This window comes from Loxodonta africana, chromosome 9 (genome assembly GCF_030014295.1).
Source record: "Loxodonta africana isolate mLoxAfr1 chromosome 9, mLoxAfr1.hap2, whole genome shotgun sequence".
Lineage (NCBI taxonomy): Eukaryota > Metazoa > Chordata > Mammalia > Proboscidea > Elephantidae > Loxodonta > Loxodonta africana.
Window position 1 is genome coordinate 15,380,948 of NC_087350.1, and position 25,523 is coordinate 15,406,470.

The 25,523-nt window shown below is 43.8% G+C and overlaps 1 protein-coding gene across 10 annotated transcripts in view; it reads right to left on the reverse strand.

The window, feature by feature from the left end:
• FGD3 (FYVE, RhoGEF and PH domain containing 3) overlaps positions 1-25,523 on the reverse strand; it is a 125,164-nt gene that overhangs the window by 75,691 nt on the left and 23,950 nt on the right. For all 10 annotated transcript variants that reach the window (XM_064291062.1, XM_064291063.1, XM_064291064.1 and 7 more), the window contains exons 4-6: positions 10,902-10,991; positions 10,173-10,309; positions 7,306-7,462 (exon numbers count right to left, since the gene is read on the reverse strand). In XM_064291062.1, the coding sequence (XP_064147132.1) occupies positions 7,306-7,462; positions 10,173-10,309; positions 10,902-10,991 (384 nt within the window). The remainder of the gene's footprint in view (positions 1-7,305; positions 7,463-10,172; positions 10,310-10,901; positions 10,992-25,523) is intronic.

Genomic DNA, 25,523 nt, shown 5'->3' on the forward strand with positions numbered 1-25,523 from the left:
CCTTGATGGCTTCAATCACCAGGAGAATTTCCTCCACATCTGGGTCCAATGTTGGAATGGTAGATATATTTCATTCAATTTTCTCCTTCTATGAGATATAAATTTATCTTAGTAATGATTTGTATGTACTTTCATTAGGTTGAAGCTTATCCTGCTCACCAAGCAACTGACACTTTTGTTGCTAAGAAAGTTCTAGAGACTATCATACCATCATGGGGTACCCCCACCACTCTCTACAGTGACAGAGGAATACATTTCATTGAACAGGTTGTTAAAGAAATTTGCAAAATCTTTCTAATCACACAATTTTTACCTACTCCTTATCATCCCCAATCCTCTGGATTAGTAGGTCCTATTATTAATAATTAGTATAAACAAACAAAAAAAAAAACCAAACCCACTGCTGTCCAGTTGATTCTGACTCATAGCAACCCTACAGGACAGAGTAGAACTGCCCCCATAGAGTTTCCAAGGAGCGCCAGGTAGATTCGAACTGCTGACCCCTTGGTTAACAGCCGTAGCAATTAACCACTACGCCACCAGGGTTTCCAGTAATTACTATAAAAACAAATCCAGTGCTGTCGATAAATAGGTCTTATTAAATGTTGTATATCAATGAAATTGGAGCCCTGGTGGCATAATGGTTAAGAGCTTGGCTGCTAACCAAAAGGTTGGCAGTTCAAATCCATCAGCCACACCTTGGAAACCCTAAGGGGAAGTTCTACTCTGTCCTATAGGGTCACTATGAGTCAGTATTGACTCAACGGCACCTAACAACAGCATCAATGGAATTATTAAGCAGCAGCTAGCCAAATTAACTGAGAGTCTAGAGCTGCCATAGCCTAAAGTACTACCTTTAGTGTTAACAAATCTCAGAACTTCTCCATTTGGAAAACACAAGCTGTCTCCTCATGAAACACACTGGAAGGCCTATGCTGCTAAGTCACATTACTTACACTGATCTACACATTGTGGGTGCAGATATCCTTAAGTATTGCAAGGGCTGATGGCCTATTCTAAAGCTTGTGTTGCACATGTAGGAAACCCTTCACGGACAAAGATCTCGAAGCTCCTGACTTCTCTGACCATGGCCTGCAACCTGGAGACCTAATCTACTGGAAGAGTTTCAGCTCCAAAACCTTACAGGCCCACTGGAAAGGACCATTTCAGGTGTTGCTCACCAGTCAGTGTGCAGCCAAACTCAATGGCCCTGTGGATACATGTGAGTCAACTCAAATGTGCACCTCCCAATTGTTAGAAAAGTACACCAGCAGGTGACCTCAAACTTCACCTATGCCAAGGTCACCCAGAAGCAGATGACCACAGTAGTAGACGGCTAGCCCCAAGATCATGGAAGAAGACCTCATGCATGTTGTGAATTTTGTGGAATTTGCTTAGTAGTTGTAACTATCCCTATGCTATTAGCCTTATTATATACCTGCGGTCTTATTTCCTGGTAGTTTTATTCATCATGAAAGTCCATTTAAGCCTTATTCTTCTGTTTCTAACAATTTCTTCTAATTCTTGAAGAGAAAAAGTATTTGTTAAATTAGCCCAATTGGTAGCTAGTGCCAGCAATTTGGCTGAATCAATGCCCTCCATGATCTGGGCATGAAAATTCAGATCCAATATTGTCTCCTACATTAAATTACATTCTTGTACCCAATGCTACTGTTAACTTCAACATTACCTTTAAATGAGCCATACACATTAGACTGTGGCTTTCCCCTGGATTGTTGGCCCAAACTCAGGTACTATGCTTTAATATAACCCAAATCAGGAAGGATGCAGAATTGCTGTAGGGTGAAAGAAGCCTTTCCTTATCGTAGTTGCCAAAATGACTTTCCAGTCTAACATGGAGACCCCCCTAGATACTTTATGAGTTTATTGGTACAGGCAACAAAACTACCAGATTGCCTAAATGGAAATAAAACAGATTTAAGCAACTTATTCCTCCCCCCTCCCCGTATTAGACTCTGGAACCCACTAAGGATGGGACAATTGTCCGTTTGTAACAATTCTTTAACAGGAAATTAGCTTGAGCAAGTCAATCAAACCATTCCCTTCCCACATAATTACACCAGAAGTAACATGCTCTGTGCTCCTTAAGGTATGTATTTTTGTGCAGAGGATCAAGTTGCCCCATAATAATAAAGGAACTGAACCCAAGTGATGAACCTCATGCCTGGGCATTATCCTGCTTAAATAGCTGGAACATGATGGGTCAATGCACCTTAGGTCTTTTAGGAGTTCCTTTAAATGTCTACTCCTATAATGAAAGTATATACTGGACTAGTGATTTAAAGGTTCTCATTCAAGAATAAGAGAGACTTTATGCCATGGGATAATCCAATAGCTGAAAAACCTGGGATGAGATGGGTTGGGTATTCCTCTGAGCACTTCTACCCAGCTATGCTATTCCTCAGCTTGAAAAATCAGCTCAGATTGCTGATTCTATTGCAGAGGGACTGTCAGCCCAACAGAAATATTTAGAATCTCTTGTTAGGGTTGTATTAGATTATATGATAGCTCTTAATTTCATTCTAGCCCAACAAGGAGAAGTTTGTGCCATTGCTAATACCTCTGCTGCATCTGGATAAATATCACAGGATAAGTAGAACAAGATATTAGAAAAATATGCCAGAAAGCTAGTTGACTACACTCAATACCTCCTATGTCTGACTCTCCCTTTTTAAGTATATTTAGTTGATTACTCAATGGCATTTTTTCCTGGTTACACTCTATACTACAACCTGGGTTAATCTTCTTGGTTGCTATAATTATTATTATAAAACCAAAAACCCAGTGCCGTCGAGTCGCTTCCGACTCATAGCGACCCTATAGGACAGAGTAGAACTGCCCCCATAGAGTTTCCAAGGAGCTCCTGGTGGATTTGAACTGCTGACCCTTTGGTTAGCAGCCATAGCATTTAACCACTATGCCACCAGGGTTTTCAATAATTATTATAGGTCTTATTAAATGTTGAATAAAATGCCTATCTAATGCTTATAGCCAAACTATAGTTCCCCTTGCTATACTGAAGGTTATGAGTCTTGAAGAAATTAAGTTCTTAGAGGAGACTGACCTCACACCTTGAGTTAGCCTTTTTGAATGCTAAATTGTTCCTCCAAAATGTGGCCTTGCTCCACACATACCCCAACTGGAGGACCACAGAAGCAGAGTGTCTGAGCTATGGCATGGCAAAAAGGTTGATAAAAGTCCCAACTTATAAAAAGATCAATCCAAGAAGAAGTTCATGTAGAAGAAAACAATCTTACAATGATAATCAAGGAATTGCTGGGGAGATTCATGATCAAAAGGGGAAAATGTGAAAGAGCACTCTAAAACAGAGGTGCTTGACATAACTCATAAGTAAAATGTCTGACACAGATCTAAATTGAACTCCATTTTGTCTTAGTCCTCTGCTTCTGCTTTTTAGAGTACATGATCCATGACCACACTTTTGCCCAAGATAACTTGTTCTGCAACATTCTGAGATGACCCACCCATATTGTTGCAGAAACCAGATCGGGAATGCTGGAAACTGAGGCTAAGGTTGGGTACCCCAGCCAATAGAAATTCTTGGTAAATGAGTCTTACAGAGTATGTTGAATATTAACTAATCAAATATACTCATGTACTCTTTCCCAACTCTGTACAGCATTCTGCAAAATTGAGTATAAAGGATGTGTGCTTATGCTCCCTTTTCAGGACATTTTGAACTTTCATTTTGGCACGTCCCAATTTGCAAATCTTTGAATCTGAATAAAATTACTCTTCTTTTATTTTACAGAAACTCTTCTGTTTTTAAAATCCTGGACACCACAGCACACTTCCGGAGGCTACCCTGTACTCTCAGCACCCTGTTGCCCACCCTGCAAGGCACATTTACAGCTGGGAAAATATAATTGCTAGTTAAAAGGCTTTTTTTTTTTTTTTTAGGCATTACTTTAAAAAAAAATTCTTGAACTCCCTAAAAATTGGTTGTTCTCAAAAAACCCCAAAATTTTGTATGGCAAACAATGCCATAAATAAAGCTATAACCAAAGGATAATTTGTAACATATGTCACAGACAATGGTTGATATCCTTAACATATAAAACCATTATTGATCAATAATTGGAAAATCAACACTGTAGCAGACAAATACAGCTAGAGATGTGACTAGCCTGGGGTCTGAACTGACCAAGAAAAGGAAGCTGAGATTTCCCTAGACTGATTTGACATTACAAACTGGGGTCAGTAAAAGTGAGATCCAATGCAATGACTTCTGACTCAGGGAAACATGAGGTTTTGGAAGAAAAAGAATAAACAGGTGAGGTATGAGAAAATTGATTTCTGGATGGTTACTTTGGTTGTTGATATCTGTAGTGGTGGAAATTAAAGTAAGAGATAAACTCAGTTTAGATTCTGGCTGGCCCACAGCCTCAGCAGCAGATAAAGAAGAAAGTTAAATTGATTTCCATAACAGTAATGAGGAAAAAGAAGACACACCTGGAGTAGCTTGGGGTGAAGTTCAGGCAGGCTAATCCAGATGATGATTGACAAGGGGCCAGAGTTTTCCTGGTCCAGGCCAGCCAGGGACCTGAGGCCATATGCATATAATGGGCAAAATGCTCAAGGGGGTAAAATGAAATTAGAAACTGCAATGTTTAAACAGGTATTATGTAAAGGATTAAAGAGAAATATGAAAGCCAAATGTTAAAAAAAAAAAAAAAAAGATTTACATGAAGTGGTTGCGTTTATCTGAAGTTATTATCAGAATGTATTATGTTTGGCTAAAGAAAGGTTTCCCCTACCTGGTGTTTTAAAATAGACCTGAATGTATGAGAATGAATATTGGGTATTGTGAAAAACAGAGTGTAAATTGCCCTTCAGGTAATACTTAACTGGATATGTTAAATTGGAAACTAGTAAGAATTGTCCATGCCACACTGGTTGGTAATTCACTTTAATCCTCTGTGGTGCTTTAATCAGGATTTATGCTAAAAATCAAGAATGACCAGGAGCTTTGCGTTTGAGAGGCAGCTACTATTGGACCCAGAAGCTGAATGAAGAAGGTAAATAGTCTGTTGACTTATTGAAAGGATGCCCATGTGGGGCACATCCATATGGAAACCTGAGGAATGCACTAAAGCAGGATATGTCAGTGCCCATCTGAAGAATCGCATTCCAGAACTGGAAGTTAATGGGAACCAGTGAGTAGATATCCTGGAATGCTCACCTGAGTTGACCACCTGGTTTCATGAGATGAGTGGGAGTGAGGTAAGTACAGAGATGGGCTGAGTCTGGGCATGTTCCTCTTGCACCCTCTGAGGCACAGAATACCACCGGTAGCCCTGAAAGGCTGCGTTTACCCTGGACTGGACTTTGTTTACTCAGTGATGGATGCAGATGCTCAGAGTTCTAACCGGAACAGAACATTTTTCAAACCAAGGAGTAAACTTTTCTTCTCAGAGTACTGGTTTGATAGGGTTGGTCATTTAAAACATTGGCTGTCTAAACAGGAGGGATGGAGGCCTGAAGGGCCTGAAGGGCTGGTTCACATGTTTCCACATGTGTGTGCTCACCTTCAGCATGAGGGGGACAAGGGAGGGTCCTCACTGGATAGATTCCTCTTTTCCTGATGAAACAACTCACAAACTGTGAGTCTATGATAGGTCTGGGGAAGAAGGGGTGGGGAGGATGCTGATGTGACTATACAATTCAACTGTGATGATTAAGCTGTAATTGTGAACAACTGTAATTGTGAAGGCTGTGATTGTGGAAACTAATTATAAAAGTTGCAGCTGTGCAGGTACCTGAAAGGACAAAGCCAAGACCATGACTGACAAGACCAAATGGAGGCCTGTAAGAGACCAGGATGATCTCTGCCTGAGAGGAGAGGACAGGGCTAATTGTTGATGTCTGATTTGGACTGGAATTGTCATGACGATCTTCATCCTCAAATGTCAAGCATGTGAAAGAACCACAACCAAAGGGCCGGGGGTGAACTATGAGGTATGGAACCCCTTTGCACTGAACAATTTGGCCCAGGGGCAGATGACGCAGTAACAAGGGTAAGCGTGGGTTTATTTACTTATTTGTAGTGAACAATTTCATACGGGGGGACGGTAAGGCCATCCCCTGGGGACATGGAAGCTCTGCACTGAGACCCCCTTCTGAACTTTACCTTTCTGTTTGTATCCTTTTCCTTCTAGATTAAAGATAGCCTTTTTTTCTGCAGTTTATGAGTTGTTTCAATAGCTTATCTGACCTAAGGCACAGAGAAGGGGCTGGTGCCCACTGACCTAGGCCCAGGTGAATGGAGCTGAAAGAGAAATGGCCGCGCTGGTGGCTGGGGTCTGAACTAGCCAGGGAAGAGAAGCTGAGATTTCCCAGGACTGGTTTGGTATTGCAGCTATGTGCAGAAAAACAAAAAGAAAGATCAGTATAGAATTTTTTAAAATCACCTGCCACTAGAGTCAGAGGGACACTTTGGATGCAGAGACCTTCATTCGAATCAGGTTCTATCAAATAATAATTGGTGTCATGGATTGAACTGTGTCCCCTCAAAATATGTGTCAACTTGGATGGGCCATGATTCCCAGTATTGCATGGTTGTCCTCCATTTAGTGATTGATGTAAATTTCCTATGTGTTGTAAATCCTATCACTATGATGTTAATGAGATGGATTAGCTGGAGTTATGCTGATGAGATCTACAAGATTAGATTGTGTCTTAAGCCAATCTGTTTTGAGATATAAAAGAAGCAAGCAGAGACAAAGGGAGACCTCATACCACCAAGAAAGCAACACCGGGAGCACAGTGCATCCTTTGGACCCAAGGTTCCTGTGCGGAGAAGCTCCTAGACTAGGGAAAGATTGATGACAAAGACCTTCCTCCAGAGCTAATAGAGAGAGAAAGCCTTCCCCTGGAGCTGATGCCCTGAACTCAGACTTCTAGCCTACTAGACTGAGAGAATAAATTTCTCTTTGTTAAACCCATCTACTTGTGGTATTTCTGTTACAGCAGCACTAGATGACTGAGACAATCATGATAACAGTAGTTTGGAAAACCTCTGAGCCACCATGTCCCCCTGTGAGGTGAGGGTGACAATTGATGTCTCTGAGAGTTATTGTAAGGATCAAAACCTGAGTGTGGCATCTGGGACACATCCCATAATTCTACTTATTTTCTCTATGCTCCAAATTTTTGATAAATGTCATACTACATTTTGGGAGTAAAGAGAATTATGTTTAAAACTCCCACTGTCCTGCCCCTGATGATGTCTGAATCCCGGCTTCCAGCAGCTCCCCTCCTTACCTGGATGTCGTGGACAATGTCTTTGAACAGCACTGACCGCTGGGTCCATGTACCCACCAGCTCCATGGCCCTGTCGAAATTCTTGACATACTCGCCATACATCTTGAGAAATGGGGCCAGCTTCTGCAGGATGTCCCCGAGCCGGGGGTTCACATCCCTTTATGGGGAGTCAGAGCAGCAAAGAAACAGCTTGAGATGAGGGGCGGTGGGGGCCACTGTAATTAATGGACGCTTACCTTCCCCAGGGGAGCTCTAGTGGCACAGTGGTTAAGAGCCTGGCTGCTAACTCAAAGGTCAATGATTTGAACCCATCAGCTGTACCACGGGAGAAAGATGTGGCAGTCTGTTTCCATAAGGATTTACAGCCTTGGCAACCCTATGAGGCAGTTCTACTCTGTTTTATAGGGTCACTATGAATCAGAATTGGGTTTAGTTTAGAACCATGGGCTGTGGCCAAGAGTGTGGACTCTGGGGCCACCCCACACAGGACTCCCAGCTCTGCATGATGGTGGGCAAAACAGTCTACCTCTCTGGGCCTTAATTTCCTTCCCTATGTACTGGGGGTGGGAGGAGAAAAGTATGTTCCTGGTAGACCTTATAGAGAGTGTACACAAAACACATCAGCGGTGCCAGGCCCAGAGCCACTGCTCAAGAAAGAGGACTTAGCAGAGGCAGAGGCACAGCTCTCGGACAGAATCGATGAAACATTAGCCAAAAAGAGAAACAGGAATACCCCATGGGAACAGCCTGTGCTGGCCAAGTTACCGGGAAGGCAATACCTGGTATTAATACTTTGTATTATCAATAATGAAAACTACCAGTTGCTGCATCGGACAGTGATTTGGAAATAAGTTTCAAGAAGTATAAAAACATACTAATATTGTTCAACCTCATAACTGTTGGGAATTTATCCTGAAGAAATAAACAAGAAGGGAAAAGCCATATGCACAAAGCTGCCACCACAGAGTGGCCACAGGTGAGAAGGTGTGGCTGTCATTGAACTGTCCGGCGGTGAAGAGGCTGCCCCGTTACTGTGAAGTAGGGGCTGCAGGGAGTGCAGCCTGTGGAAGAATGCTTATGACAAAGCAGCACCCCTTGAGACTGGGTGACAAGCATGCCCCAACGTGAAGGCGCAGCTAGCAGTGGTGCACCACAGCACATGCAATCTTTGTGCAAGGAAAGAGAGGCACGAAGATCCTAATTTAAGTGGTACCTGGCCTCTGCCTACTGTTCTCTCCCAGGAGCATTTGCTCAGGAGTGAGGAGGAGAGACGAGGAGGAGGCAGCCTCAATTATTGGCACCTCCACCTGGCTCAGATTCTGAAAGCCACATCTGTAGTCTAGGGGTGTCATACCCAGCCAGGGGAACCCTGCTCCAGGCCTGCCACAGGCCCTCGGCACTCTCCCATCTCCCAGCCTTGGCCCCACCCAGGAACCCCTCGGCCTGGATGCTCAGGTTTATCATCCCCCGACAGTGGAGCTGCAGTCATGGGGCAGCTGCCATTAGCATAAGTTTGGCTCCCAGCGTGGCGGGGGGGCAGGAATCCTCATGCAGATGATTGATTGGGAACGTGGGGACTCTGGGGGGCAGTGGGGAACCTGGTCGGGGGTGGGGGAGTGCCAACTCCTGGCCTTTCACAAAAGGAAGACATGGGTGCTGGTGAGTCACCAGAGGACCTTGTGTGCCGAGGGTACACCGTTCCTCCCCTCACCTACATGGCTAACACTACGGACACTGAGGCAGCACCAAGAATAAGTGAGAAGACCAGGGCCTGATCCCCATCCCACTGGGTGGCACAGGGTTACCACACTCCCTCCAACCAGGGAAGGGCCAGCACAGGGGATACAGGTGGAAGGGCTTCTGGTGCCCGGCCCTGGCAGGTCCCTGAAAGTCTGGACAGAGGACAGTCATACTGGGATGAATGGCATGAAGGCAGGGCCAAGGATGGCCAGCCAGAGACTGGTAGAAAGGACAGCCTGGAACTGATGGGCATGACTTCACTAGGGCCTCTCTAGGGCTGAAGGTGTGGACTTGTCAGTCAGAAGCCTCGTCCAGCTGAGCTTCCCCCTTCTGGGCATGCTCTGACTGTGGCTCTGCGGGGACCAAACTCCCACTGAGCTAAGCCCCTCACCTCTGTGTCTCCCTGGCCCTGGGCAGCTTGGAGAACGGCTCTCACCCACACCAAGGGACCGAGCACCCATGCCACAGAGACCACAAGGACTGCAGACCAGACTGAGGCCTGTGAAAGGGGTAGAAAGCGGAGAGGGCACACAGTGGGAAGGCCTGGCTGGTTGCAGGCCACACTCACAGCACCGTTATCAACCCTGACACAGCTGAGCCATCTCCCTGCTGAAGGCCCAGGGGCAGCAGAGGGTCGAACCACAAGGGTGGCAGGAAGAGGCCTTGAGGTGGACTGCTGAGAGGAGAGGAAAGCCTCATCGCTACAAGCCCAGGCGGAGCACACCCAGGGCAGAAGGTGAGACAGACCAGCAGTATGGAGTGCTTCCAGTGCCTGGCCTCCTCCAAATCCACAGAGCCTGAGCCAGGCGTTAAACTTCCTCTCTTTTGCGGATGAAGAAACCAAAGCAGGAGACAATGACTCTTGAAGGTCGTTCAACCAGGAGGGGGTTGGACTGGATGCTGGGCCTTGAGGCTTGAGGACCCAGACCAGTCCCTCCCTCTGCCCTGAGTGCCTGCGTGGTGCCCAGCACCAGAAGGCCCCAGACTGAGGAATCAGCAGGCAGGAGAAAAGTCACTCAGCCAGTCACTGTGACAGAACTGAACGGCCTCACCACAGACGGTGTCAGGGCCAGCTTGGCAGACACACCCAGTGGGGCGCGGCAACCCAGTGCCATGCTCACACTCACCACTCCTCAGCTATCCGTGCCTGCAGCTCTGGCAGGAGGAACTGCCCATGGAAGCGATAGATGGAGGATATGTTCGAGAAGATGCCAGTGGTGACCTCCACAGGGATCCCGGCCTCCGTCAGCCTGGTGCAGAAGACCTGCAGACAGGGAGGCTGCATCAGGAGGGGCATCGCCTGGTCATTTCCTCAGTGTGCTGCAGAGTCACCTTCTCCCATTTCACTAAGCCAGCCCAAACACCGCTGGTCTTAGAACAAATTCACAGACTGAGGACCGGGACAAGGCGAGGGACGCCCTGTGCATGGCCACACTTGGTGTGGCAGGAGACCTGCCTTCCACCCACCTGCTCACCTGGGTTGGAAGGTTCAGAGCTCCTTCCTCTGGTTTGTGTGACACAAACCAGGGCAACACACACTGACAGACCCTGGGCTTCTACTTACATGTCATTCCCTGTGCTAAGAAACTCGGTGCTTCCCCCGCCTCAGCCACTTATGCAGGAAGGGGTGCAGAGACCGCCTCTGGGCTCAGATACAACCAATGTCCCCAAGGACGGTCCCCAAGGAGAGCCACAGCACTGGAAGCAAAAACTCAGCATGTCTAGGCCAGACTAAGCTTTATCCAAGCCTTGGTGTTAAGTGATTCACGCCCCACCTGTACCCCAGCAGGTGGCAGGGACAGACACCCCCTCTGCACTGCACCCACCTTCACCCCCTGGAGAGCCTGGCACTCTACCTGGTCCAGCAGGTGCAGCCGCTTCACGTAGGCCTCCTCTGTGTGAAGAAGCTCTCTGGCGATGTTGAACAGCTGCTGGGGCTTGGTGCTCTGCCAGGAGAGGAGAGATGCTTCACCTGGGGAAGGCGAGGGGCAGCAGCGCAGACCATGGCTGCCATCGTCCACCAGGAACTGCCAGGAGGACGCTCAGGGGCCAGGGGGCCAGGAAAGGTGGCTGGGGCTTGGGCAGGGCCTTCAGTTTTCACAGACAGGATTTCAAGGGCCATCTCCAGGGAGGCACACAGTGTCCACCAACCACAGAGCAGCCTCAGCAACCTAGACACGAAGCTGAGCACGTGTACTCTGGCTGTAGGGCACAGTGACCGAGGCAGAGCACAGAATGGGGGACATGTGGCATTAAGTCTTTGTCAAAACCCACTGAACTGTACAGCACAGAGATAACCTCTCTGTGAACTACAGGCTCTAGCTAAGGATAATGTGTGAATATTGGCTTATCCATCGTAACAAATGTGCCACAGGATCCAAGATGTTAATAATAGAAGATAGAAAAATACATTGATAATAACTGTGCAGGGGGAGAGGATATATGGGAAGGTCTGTACTTTCTACATAGTGGTTAAGAGCTATGGCTGCTAACCTAAAGGTCAACAGTTCAAATCTATCAGGTGCTTCTTGGAAACCCCATGGGACAGTTCCACTCTGTCCTGTAGGGTCGCTATGAGTCGAGATCGACTCAACAGCAGCGGGTTTGGTTTTTCTCGTTTTGGTACTTTCTGCACAAGTTTTCTTAAGCCTAAAACTCCCCTAAAAAATAAATTCTATTAAAACAAACAAACACTACAACAAAGGTGGCCTTTCCTGGGTCAGTTGCAAGTGAGATGAAAAGTTCAATGAGGTGACTAGAAACAGACAGGCTCCCCAGCTGGGGCTGGAGCTAGGCTTGCCTGCTTCCCTGTGAATTCTGGATTTCCTGCCTCTCCTCTGCAGAACCCCATCCCCTCTGCAGTCCAGGGAAACAGTAATCTCCATCTGCCCTAAAAAAGCAAGACATGAGCCCAAAATAGAGCAGAGAACATCATTCGGCACCAGACAGTCAGCACGCTTTTTCCATGAAAAGCCAGATAGTAGATTTTTTAGGCACTGCAGACCATATAGCCTCTGTTGCAACTAGTCAGCTCTGATTTTGTTCATGAAAGCAGCCGTAGACAAAATGTAAAAAATGGATGTGGCCGTGTTCCAATAAAACTTTATAAAAATGTGCCTGGAGCCGGATTTGGCCTGTGGCCCTGTTTGCCAATCCATAGGCAAGAGTGCTGATTTCACATCTCTCGTTGTGCACCAGAATCAATTAGGAAAGTTTAAAAACAGAATAAAACACCAGAAGAGGCAGGGTCCCTCTAGAGGTCCCTGCGGGATGTCTGGGGTGAGTCCCCAGCACCTGGTAAAGCTTTCGGTGACTTTGATAGCTAGCCTGGACTGAGAGCCAGCACCTCACCAATGACAAGGCACACTATTTTGACCTTAAGACTATTTTGTCCCCCCTGAGACAGTCCCCTCCCTACAACCCCCATCTGGTTCACTCACTACAGCATCTATCTGGCCCTTGGTGACCCCTGAATGTGAGACCCCCATTCTACATGTAGACATATTTTTGTGTAGTTACAAGTACCGAACAGACCTTGACTCTGTATTGAGAGATTTTTATTTAATGTCATTAGTAACATTTTCTCCATGTTTCTACTGGATTACACAGGGCAGTGGGGCCAGTGGGGCCTGGGTCCCCCCTCTGATCTTGACACTTTTTTGTGACCTAAGGCCGGCAGCTCACTCCCCTGAGCCCATTTACCGGTTCTGTTGAATGGGATATCACTACTTGGACACAGAGAAGCAGCAGCCTTGATTTCCAAGCCAGGTGCAGTACTTCAGGTAAGGGGCAGTGCTTCAGGTAAGGGGCTCCTGGCCACAACATCCCGCAGCTATCTCCATTTTATTGTGTTCAAGGAAATGGGGCCCAGGTCTGCTCTGCCACCCAGACCTATGCTGATCATTTACCTTATAGCCCTGCTGTGCTCAGAGAGTGAGCAAGCTCCATCTGCCCCAAATCCAACTCCAGCTTCCCATTACTTTGGTGAGGTGCCCTAAGACTCCTCTCTCTGCGGCCTTCCTCATTGCAACACCTCAACACAGCCAACTTTGTCAGGCTGCAGGCTTGTCCTGGGGGTCTCAGGGTGCCTAGGCTAGGAGCTGCCCAGGAAACAGTCCCAACACCCATCCTTCTTCCCACAAAACTACTCCTATCTTCTTCCCTAGAGGCCCCCAGACCCTGACTGGAGAAGTCCCCAGACATACCTGCCCGTCTTGGGTATCCATCACAGTAGTAGCCCTTCTTGAGTCTTCCCTTCCTCCCTGGGGGGCCCTCCTCATTGGCCGAGGGGGTACACGGATCTAACTGTACCCCACACCAAGCTTACTCCCCTCCTAGCCACCCTCAGACCAGCCACATCATGACCTCCCACAGTGAGCCTGAAGACTCCTACTCAAACCATCCCATGGCACCCACTGTCTGGCACAAGCCCACACTCCTTGTCCTGGCATTCCAGCCCCTTCCTGATCCCAGTGCTGCTACTCATTTCTCTCTACCTCTCCCTGGTGCCACTACTGTCTCCCCACCTTTCACAGCAGAGAAGGGTGCCTTGTCCTGCAGGATTCGTGTGCAGCCCGACTGCCCCCCTCCCCAGGCCCCCAGGCCCTTCGGCAACACTGCCCCTTGGTGGCTTGCCCAACACTCCAGCCTGTGTCTGTCTCCTGCTGGACTTACTGATGACTGAGAACACTTCCAGTCTGTGCCTCAGTTTCCTCATCTCTACAATGGGGGTCCACCACCTGTCTATCAGTTTGTTGTACTGAGCTGGCTTACATGTTGCTGTGATGCTGGAAACTATGCCACTGGTAGTTCAAATACCAAGAGAGTCACCCATGGTGAACAGGTTTCAGCAGAACTTTCAGACAAAGATGGACTGGGAAGAAGGACCTGGTGGTCTACTTCTGAAAATATTGACCAGTGAAAACCTTGTGAATTGCAGCGGATCATCTGACACAGTGCCAGGAGATGACCCTCTCAGGTTGGCAAGCACTCCAAACACAATTGGAGAAGAGCTGCCTTCTTAAATTACAGCCAACCTTAATGACTTGGGTGGTGTAAAGCTTTCAGGACCTTCATTTGCTGATGTGGCATGACTCAAAATGAGAAGAAACAACTGCAAGTATCCATGAGTAATCAGAACATGCAAAGTACAAAGTATGAATCTGAGAAAATTGGAAGTTGTCAAAAATGAACACTTGAAGATCAATATCCTATGCATTAGTGACCTGAGAGGGACAGGTATTGGCCATTTTGAATCGGACAGTCATATGGTCTATTATGCTGGGAATGACAAATTGAAGAGGAAAGGCGTCACATTCATGATCAAAAAGAACCTTTCAAGAACTACCCTGAAGTACAACACTGTCAGTGATAATATCCATACATCTACAAGGAAGACCAGTTAATACAACTATTATTCAAGTTTACACAACACCAACCACTAATGCCAAAGATGAACAAATTGAAGATCTTTACCAACATCTGCAGTCTGAAAGTGATCAAACATGCAATCAGGATGCATTGATGATTATGGGTGATCGGAATGTGAAAGCTGGAAACAAAGAAGAAGGATCAGTAGTTGGAAAATATGGCCTTGATGAAAGAAACCACGCTGGAGATCCCACGACAGAATTTTGCAAGACCAACAACCTACTCATTGGAAGTACCTTTTTTCAACAACATAAATGGCAACTATACACATGGACCTTGCTGGATGGAATACACAAGAATCGAATCAACTATATCTGTGGAAAGAGACGATGGAGAAGCTCAATATTATCAGTTAGAACAAGGCTGGGGGCAGACTGCAGAACAGTTGCTTATATGCATCAATTGCTCATATGCAAGTTCAAGTTGAAGCTGAAGAATATTAAAACAAGTCCACAAGAGCCACAGTATAACCTCAAGGGTATCCCACCTGAATTTAGAGAACATCTCAAGAAATAGATCTGACTCCTTGAATATTAATGACCAAAGATCTAACGAGTTGTGGGATGACATCAAAGACACCATACATGAAGAAAGCAAAAGGTCATTAAAAAGACAGGAGAGAAAGAAAAGACCAAAATGGATGTCAGAAGAGACTCTGACACTTGCTTTTGAATATAGAGTAGCTAACACAAAGGAAGAAATGATGACATAAAAGAGATGAACACAATATTTCAAAGGGCAGCTTGAGAAGACAAAGTAAAGTATTATAATGAAATGTGCAAAGACCTGGATGTAGAAAACCAAAAGGGAAGAACATGTTTGGCATTTCTCAAGGGAAAGAACTGAAGAAAAAAATTCAGGCCTTGAGTTGTAATATGGAAGGACTCTATGAACTATACTGAACAATAAAGGAAGCATCAAAAGAAGATGGAAAGAATACACAGAGGCACTGCACCAAAAAAAAACAAAAAAAACTGGTTGACATTCGACCAAGACAGAGGAGGCGGAGCCAAGATGGTGGAATAGAAGCTTCTGGCAAGCCCTCTTTACGACAAAGACCCGAAAAAACAAGTGAAACGAGTATATTTGTGACAAGCTGGGAGCCCTGAGCATCAAAGGCAAGCTTAGACAATGAACTGAGGGAGAAGGGGAGGAAGAGACCATTCAGAAGTGGAGAGGGGTTACTGGACCTGAATCGCGGGGAGCCCTCAAGCACCATTCCTGGAGCAGCAGTGGTGGCAGGCTGGTACTACCGTTTGGCCACAGTTTCCTCAGGGAGAAGCAGCCACCCACACAGCCTACTCACACCTCCAGAACCAGAGGATAACGGCGCTCCTGGCAAAAGCTAAGTACTTGCGTATATTTTACCGTGCCCCCCTCCACCCCCAAACCAGCTTCAGCAGCTGAATCCCTGGGCCTGAGATAGACCCTGGTGAGCTTCTAGTGCCATCCTCCCAGCCTTGGGGAAGGAAAAAATTTGCAACTGGGGGGAAAAGATAATTTGTAGCTCCATTAACCAGGGGAGCTCAAGACATAAGCGGCTCCTGTCCAGGCATAAACCGTCCGTGGACCTTGAGCACCTTTCCCTTCTGCATGGACCTGTGTGGGCCTATTTTGGGAGAATAGGGCCTTGTTGGCAATCTCCAACCATTTCAGCTGTGTGGTGGAGAGGTGGGTGTTGGACGTTTGACATTGCTTTGCCTATTAAACAAGGTCCTCACCTACCCACATCAGGGACCTAAGGACTGGTAGCTCCACTCAGGTCACCCAGCCACCCGCGACAGGGACCCAAGGATAACTGGTACCTCCCAGTCCTTACAACCAAAACCTCTGGGTGCCCATGGTCCCTCTGCAGAGCCCACCCACCAGCACGCTCTAGGGGAAAGGGATGCACTTTCCTCAGAGACACTGGGGGGTCAGTTCTCAGCCCCCTGCCTTGTTCAGAGCATGACCCCCTGCTGTAATCCAATACCGGTGCATACACCAATCACCCCCGCCCCCCTAAGGCTGTAGGACAGAGCCTGTACCGCACACTTGATGATCAGCTACCTGGAAACCTGAGCTGAATTCATACAAGAAAACTGAATGGACTCCTAGACTGATATAACTGATAACAGTTCTAGCCAGCTGGGGACAGGACACCAGAGCTCCAAAGGTGAAAATAATCAGGCTAGCTCATTCAAGCAACTCATAGGGGTATACCAAAACAAAACAAAGCAAGAAGCTACAACACAGTAAGCAAGCATAAACTAAAACAATAACTTCTAGATGGCTCATAGACAACAGTCAATATCAAGTCACATGAAGAAACAGACCATGATCACCTTAACAGACTCTCAAAACAAAGAATCCAGGGATCTTCTAGATGAAAGTGCATTCCTGGAATTACCAGATGCAGAATACGAAAGTTTAATATACAGAACCCTTCAAGACATGAGGAAGGAAATGAGGCAATATGCAGAACAAGCCAAGGAACACACAGATAAAGCAATTAGAAAGAAGAAATTAGAAAGAAGAAGTAATTAGAAAGATTATTCAGGAACATAATGAAAAGTTTAATAAGCTGGAAAAATTCATAGACAGCAATCAGAAATTCAGAAGATTAACAATAAAATTACAGAATTAGACAACTCATTAGAAAGTCAGAGGAGCAAAATTGAGCAAATAGAAGCTAGATAAATCACTTGGCACTAATATATTTGAAGAAAAATCAGATAAAAGAATCTTAAAAAATGAAGAAACCTTAATAATCATGTGGGACTCTATCAAGAGAAATAACCTACAAGTGATTGGAGTACCAGAACAGGGAGGGATAACAGAAAATACAGAGAAAATTGTTGAAGATTTGTTGGCAGAAAACTTCCCTGATATTGCAAAAGATGAGAAGATATCTATCTAAGATGCTCATCGAACTCCACATAAGGTAGGTCTTAAAAGAAAGTCACCAAGACATACTATAATCAAACTTCCCAAAACCAAAGATAAAGAGACAATTATAACAGCAGCGAGGGATTAAACAAAAAGTCACCTACAAAGGAGAGCTAATAAGAATAAGCTCAGACCACTCTGCAGAAACCATTCCCAAGAAGGCAATGGGATGACATATTTAAAAAACTGAAGGAAAAAAATTGCCTGCCAAGAATCATATATCCAGCAAAACTGTCTCTTAAATATGAAGGTGAAATTAAGACATTTAATTAAGACATTTCCAGGTAAACACAAAAACACAAGTTAAGGGAATTCGTAAAAAACAAACCAAAACTACAAGGAATACTAAAGGGAGTTCTTTGTTTAGAAAATCAATAATATCAGGTATCAACCCAAGACTAGAACACTGAGCAGAGCAACCAGAAGTCAACCCAGACAGGGAAATCCAAAAAAACAAAGCAAGATTATATATATATAAAAAAAGAAGCCCAAAACAGGGTAACAGTGATGTTATTATATAAAAGAAGACAACATTAAAATACTAAAGAGGGACTAAGAAATGTAATCATACACCTTCCATATGGAGAGGAAGATACGGCAATACAAAGAAATAAAAGTTAGGTTTAAATTTAGAAAAATAGGGGTAAATAATAAGGTAACCACAAAGGAGACAAACTATCCTACTCATCAAAATAAAATACAAGGGAAAAATACAGACTCAGCAGAAAAAAAATCAACAACAACAAATATGAGGAAAGGGCAATATATAAAGAAAATCTACTCAGCACATAAAATCAAGTGGGAAAATAAACCGTCAACACAAAAAAAGACATCAGAATGATAGCACTAAATTCATACCTATCCATAGTTACCCTGAATGTACATGGACTAAATGCACCAATAAAGAGGCAGGGAGTGGCAGAATGGATTAAAAAACAAAATCCAGAAGATGGCTGACTAGGTAGAAGCTACCTTGGATCCCTCTTGCAACAAAGACTCGGAAAAACAAATGAATCAATCACATACATGACAATCTACGAACACTGACCATCAAACACAGATCTAAACAGTTGACCTGAGTGACAGAGACTGAGAACAAACAACCATGGGGAAGCAGTGACTGTTTTTGGAGCCTGGAGCCAGCATCCCAGTCAGGGAACCTTGGCACCGGGCTTTGGACTGGGGGCAGGGGAGCTGAGCATGGCATCCTGAGAAGGCGCAAACACGGGACGCAGCCCTAGCCCCCAGAAGTGACCTCGGGGGAAGCCCAGCCAGTGCACCCAGACAGCGCAGTGATGCGGCTGACAGGAGAAGTCACCAGGAGGCAGCGACTGGTTTTGGAGCTGGGAGTGCGGCGTCCCAGCCGGGGAACCTTGGCGCTAGGCTTTGGACTGGGAGCAGAGGAACTAACCACAGCTTCTGAGACAGCACAAGCACGGGACGCAGGCCTGACCCTCGGGGGCAATCTCTACCCAGCCAGCACACACAGTCAACGCGCTCCTCAGGAATCTCAGATAAAACAGTCATCCCAAGCAAAATAAGTAACTTTGTCTATATTGCAGAGTGCTACTCTCTCCTATTTATCTGATCCCTCCCCTCCCCTTCCCAGGTGGCCTCATTAACATTGGAATTTCCTGAGCCAGAGAGTGAAGTGCTCTGTGGTTTTTCTTTCTTTTTTGGTCTTTTCCTAACCCATTCTCCTGGCCTGAGAGAAGCAGCTACAAAAAACTCAGGGACCAAAAATCCTTCCCTAACTGGACTAAAAATACAGAACCAGCTCCAGGCAAACATATGTGATCCACAGTCTTGGGCTTTCATCCCTACAGGGAACAAGGTGGCTAGTATAATGCAAAGGCATTTCTGATAGGGATCTGACTGTAATTGTTTTAGTGGATTACTGGAAAGACAAGTTTCCCAGGTCTGATATCTCTACATATTCAACAGAGCCCTCACTGACCCACAACAGGGAACTGAGGGCTGAAGCTCCCCCCAGACCACCTAGCCTCCTGCATTAGGGGTCTAAGGAGGGTGACACCTACCAATCTGAAGAGGTACTTGCATTGGGGGCCTAAGGTACAGCTGCAGAGCCCACCCACCAAAGTGCTTTAGGAATAGAGACACACCTACCTCACTGGCACTAGGGGGAAGCCTGTCAGCATCCTGACCCCCCTGGAGTGTGAACCCCTGCTGCTACTAGAATCTGGTGCACACCACTATCACCACTACCTCTCTAGGTGGATAGGTGACAGTCTGTACCACACACTTGATGACCCAAAATCAAATTCTACTCAAGAATAGTGAATGGACTCTTAGGCTTATATATCTGGTAACAGCCCAAACCAGCTGGTAATAGGACATAAGTGATTCAAGGGCTACAACAATCAAGACAGTACAATCTAGTAGCCCATCTACTTATATTGAAAGAAGACAAAACAAGATAAGACTCAGTGAGCAAATATAGAATAAATCACTACAATATCTTAGTGATGGCTCGGAGACAGCAGTCGATATCAAAGAAGCAGACCATGATTGCTTCTACAACTCTCCAAACTAAAGAATCAAAATCTTTCCCAAATGAAGACACAATCCTGGAATTGCCAGATGCAGAATATAAAAAACTAATTTACGGAATGCTTCAAGACAACAGGGATGACCTCAGACATGAAAGAAGGCAATCTACAGAAAAAGCCAAGGAACACACTCATAAAGCAGTTGAAGAAATCAAAAAGATTACTCAAGAACATGGTGGAAAAATTAATAAGCTGCAAGAATCCACAGAGAGGTAGCATTCAGAAATCCAAAAGATTAACAGTAAAATTCAGAATTAGACAACTCAATAGGAAGTCAGAGGAGAAGACTCGAGCAACTGGAATGCAGGGTGGGGGATCTGGAGGACAAGGGAATTGACACCAATATAGCTGAAAAAAAAATCAGATAAAAGAATTAAAAAAAATGAAGAAACCCTAAGAATCATGTGGGACTCTATCAAGAAGAATAACTTGTGTGTGATTGGAGTCCCAGAACAGGGAGGGGTAACAGAAAACACAGAGAGAATAGTTGAACATCTGTTGGCAGAAAACTTCCCTGACATCATGAAAGACGAAAGGATATCTATCCAAGACGCTCATCGAACCCTATATAAGATTGATCCAAAAAGAAAATCACCAAGACATATTATCATCAAACTTGCCAAAACCAACGATAAAGAGAAAATTTTAAAAGTAGCCAGGGATAAAAGAAAGGTCTCCTACAAAGGAGAATCAATAAGAATAAGTTCAGACTACTCAGCGGAAACTGTGCAGTCAAGAAGGCAATGAAATGACATATATAGAGCACAGAAGGAGAAAAACTGCCAGCCAGGGATCATATATCCAGCAAAACTCTCTCTCAAATACGAAGGCAAAATTAAAACATTTGCAGATAAACACAAGCTTAGACAATTTGCAAAAACCAAACCAAAGCTACAAGAAATACTAAAGGAAATTGTCTGGTCAGAAAATCAGTAATACCAGATACCACCACAACACAAGGTCACAGAACAGAACACCCTGATATCAACTCAAATAGGGAAATCACAAAAACAAATTAAGATTAATTTTAAAGAGAAAAAAATGCTCAAAACAGGGAATCACTGAAGTCAATATGTAAAAGATCACAATAATCAAAAAGAGGGACTAAGTACAGGTGGCATAGAACTGCCATATGGAGAGGGAAACAAGGTGATATAGGACAATACAAGTTAGGTTTTTACTTAGAAAAATAGGGGTAAACATTAAGGTAACCACAAAGAGGTATAACAACTCCATAACTCAAAATAAAAGCCAAGAAAAATGTAACGACTCAACAAACATAAAGTCAAATACTATGAAAATGAGGATCTCACAATTTACAAAGAAAAAGTCTCAGCACAAAAAAGTAAGTGGAAAAATGAAATTGTCAACAACACACATAAAAAGGCATCAAAATGACAACACTAAACACTTATTTATCTATAATTATGCTGAATGTAAATGGACTAAATGCACCAATAAAGAGACAGAGAGTCTCGGACTGGATAAAGAAACACGATCCATCTATATGCTGCCTACAAGAGACACACCTTAGACTTAGACACGACAAAATAAAACTCAAAGGATGGAAAAAAATATATCAAGCAAACAACAAGCAAAAAAGAGCAGGAGTAGCAATATTAATTTCTGACAAAATAGACTTTAAAGTTAAAACCACCACAAAGGATAAAGAAGGACACTACGTAATGATTAAAGGGAAAATAGACCAGGAAGATATAACCATATTAAATGTTTATGCACCCAATGACAGGGCTGCAAGATACATAAAACAAACTTTAACAGAACTAAAAAGTGAGATAGACACCTCCACAACTATAGTAGGTGACTTCAACACACCACTTTCAGAGAAGGACAGGACTTCCAGTAAGAAGCTCTATAGAGACACGGAAGACCTAATTGCTACAATCAACCAACTTGACCTCATAGACTTATACAGAACACTCCACCCAACAGCTGCAAAGTATACTTTTTTTTTCTAGCGCACATGAAACATTCTCTAGAATAGACCACATATTAGGTCATAACACAAACCTTTGCAGAATCCAAAACATTGAAATATTACAATGCATCTTCTCAGACCACAAGGCCATAAAAGTGGAAATCAACAACAGAAAAATTAGGGAAAAGAAATCAAATACTTGGAAAATGAACAATACCCTGCTGAAAAAAGACTGGGTTATAGAAGACTTTAAGGAGGGAATAAAGAAATTTATAGAATGCAATGAGAATGAAAACACTTCCTATCAAAACCTCTGGGACACAGCAAAAGCAGTGCTCAGAGGCCAATTTATATTGATAAATGCACACTTACATAAAGAAGAAAGAGCCAAAATCAGAGAAATGTCCCTACAACCTGACCAAATAGAAAGTGAGCAACAAAAGAATCCATCAGGCACCAGAAGAAAACAAATAATAAAAATTAGAGCTGAACTAAATGAATTAGAGAACAGAAAAACAATCGAAAGAATTAACAAAGCCAAAAGCTGGTTCTTTGGAAAAATTAACAAAATTGATAAACCATTGGCTAGACTGACTAAAGAAATACAGGAAAGGAAACAAATAACCCAAATAAGAAACGAGATGGGCCACATCACAACAGACCCAATTGAAATTAAAAGAATCATATCAGATTATTACGAAAAATTGTACTCTAACAAATTTGCAAACCTAGAAGAAATGGATGAATTCCTAGAAAAACACTACCTACCTAAACTAACACAATCAGAAGTAGAACAACTAAATAGACCCATAACAAAAAAAGAGATTGAAACGGTAATCAAAAAACTCCCAATAAAAAAAAGCCCTGGCCCGGATGGCTTTACTGCAGAGTTCTGCCAAACTTTCAGAGAAGAGTTAACACCACTACTACTAAAGCTATTTCAAAGCATAGAAAATGATGGAATACTACCTAACTCATTCTATGAAGCCAGCATATCCCTGATACCAAAACAAGGTAAAGGCACCACAAAAAAAGAAAATTACAGACCTATATCCCTCATGAACATAGATGCAAAAATCCTCAACAAAATTCTAGCCAATAGAATTCAACAACATATCAAAAAAATAATTCACCACGACCAAGTGGGATTTATACCAGGTAAGACAAAAACCACATGATCTTATCAATTGATGCAGAAAAGGCATTTGACAAAGTCCAACACCCGTTTATAATAAAAACTCTCAGCAAAATAGGAATTGAAGGAAAATTCCTCAACATAATAAAGGGCATCTATACAAAGCCAACGGCCAACATCACTCTAAATGGAGAGAGCCTGAAAGCATTTCCCTTGAGAACGGGAACCAGACAAGGATGCCCTTTATCACCGCTCTTATTCAACATTGTGCTAGAGGTCCTAGCCAGAGCAATTAGGCTAGACAAAGAAATAAAGGGCATCCGGATTGGCAAGGAGGAAGTAAAATTATCTCTATTTGCAGATGACATGATCTTATACATAGAAAACCCTAAGGAATCCCCCAGAAAACTACTGAAACTAATAGAAGAGTTTGGCAGAGTCTCAGGTTATAAGATAAACATACAAATATCACTTGGATTCCTCTACATCAACAAAAAGAACATCGAAGAGGAAATCACCAAATCAATACCATTCACAGTAGCCCCCAAGAAGATAAAATACTTAGGAATAAACCTTACCAAAGGTGTAAAAGACCTATACAAAGTAAACTACAAAGTACTAGTGCAAGAAACTAAAAATGACCTACCTAAGTGGAAAAACATACCTTGCTCATGGATAGCAAGACTCAACATAGTAAAAATGTCTATTCTACTAAAAGCCATCTACACATACAATGCACTTCCGATCCAAATTCCAATGACATTTTTTAATGTGATGGAGAAACAAATCACCTACTTCATCTGGAAGGGAAAGAAGCCCTGGATAAGTAAAGCATTACTGAAAGAGAAGAAGAAAGTGGGAGGCCTCACTCTACCTGATTTTAGAACATATTATACAGCTACAGTAGTCAAAACAGCCTGGTACTGGTACAACAATAGACACATAGACCAATGGAACAGAATTGAGAACCCAGATATAAATCCATCCACATATGAGCAGCTGATATTTGACAAAGGCCCAGTGTAGGTTAATTGGGGAAAAGATAGTCTTTTTAACAAATGGTGCTGGCATAACTGGATATCCATTTGCAAAAAAGTGAAACAGGACCCATACCTCACACCATGCACAAAAACTAACTCCAAGTGGATCAAAGACCTAAACATAAAGACTAAAACGATAAAGATCATGGAAGAAAAAATAGGGACAATGTTAGGAGCCCTAATACAAGGTGTAAACAGAATATAAAACATTACCAAAAATGACAAAGAGAAACCCGATAACTGGGAGCTCCTAAAAATCAAACACCTATGCTCATCTAAAAAAATAAAAAAAGACTTCACCAAAAGAGTAAAAAGACCACCTACAGACTGGGAAAGAATTTTCAGCTATGACATCTCCGACCAGCGCCTGATCTCTAAAATCTATGTGATTCTGTCAAATCTCAACCACAAAAAGACAAACAACCCAATCAAGAAGTGGGCAAAGGATATGAACACACACTTCACTAAAGAAGATATTCAGGCAGCTAACAGATACATGAGAAAATGCTCTCGATCATTAGCCATTAGAGAAATGCAAATTAAAACTACGATGAGATTCCATCTCACTCCAACAAGGCTGGCATTAATCCAAAAAACACAAAATAATAAAAGTTGGAGAGGCTGCGGAGAGACTGGAACTCTTATACACTGCTGGTGGAAATGTTAAACGGTATAGCCACTTTGGAAATCTACCTGGCGTTTTCTTAAAAAGTTAGAAATAGAACTACCATACAACCCAGAAATCCCACTCCTCGGAATATACCCTAGAGAAACAAGAGCCTTCATATGAACAGATACATGCACACCTATGTTTATTGCAGCTCTGTTTACAATAGCAAAAACTGGAAGCAACCAAGGTGTCCATCAACGGATGAATGGTTAAATAAACTATGGTATATTCACACAATGGAATACTACGCATCGATAAAAAACAGTGACGAATCTGTGAAACATTTCATAACATGGAGGAACCTGGAAGGCATTATGCTGAGTGAAATTAGTCAGAAGCAAAAGGACAAATATTGTATAAGACCACTATTATAAGATCTTGAGAAATAGTATAAACTGAGAAGAACACATACTTCTGTGGTTACGAGGGGGGAAGGGAGGGAGGGTGGGAGAGGGTTATTTACTGATTAGTTAGTAGATAAGAACTACTTTAGGTGAAGGGAAGGACAATACTCAATACACGGAAGGTCAGCTCAACTGGACTGGACCAAAAGCAAAGAAGTTTCTGGGATAAACTGAATGCTTCAAAGGTCAGCGGAGCAAGGGCGGGGGTTTGGGGACTATGGCTTAAGGGGACTTCTAAGTCAACTGGCAAAATAATTCTATTATGAAAACATTCTGCATCCCACTTTGAAATGTGGCATCTGGGGTCTTAAATGCTAACAAGTGGCCATCTAAGATGTGTCAATTGGTCTCAACCCACCTGG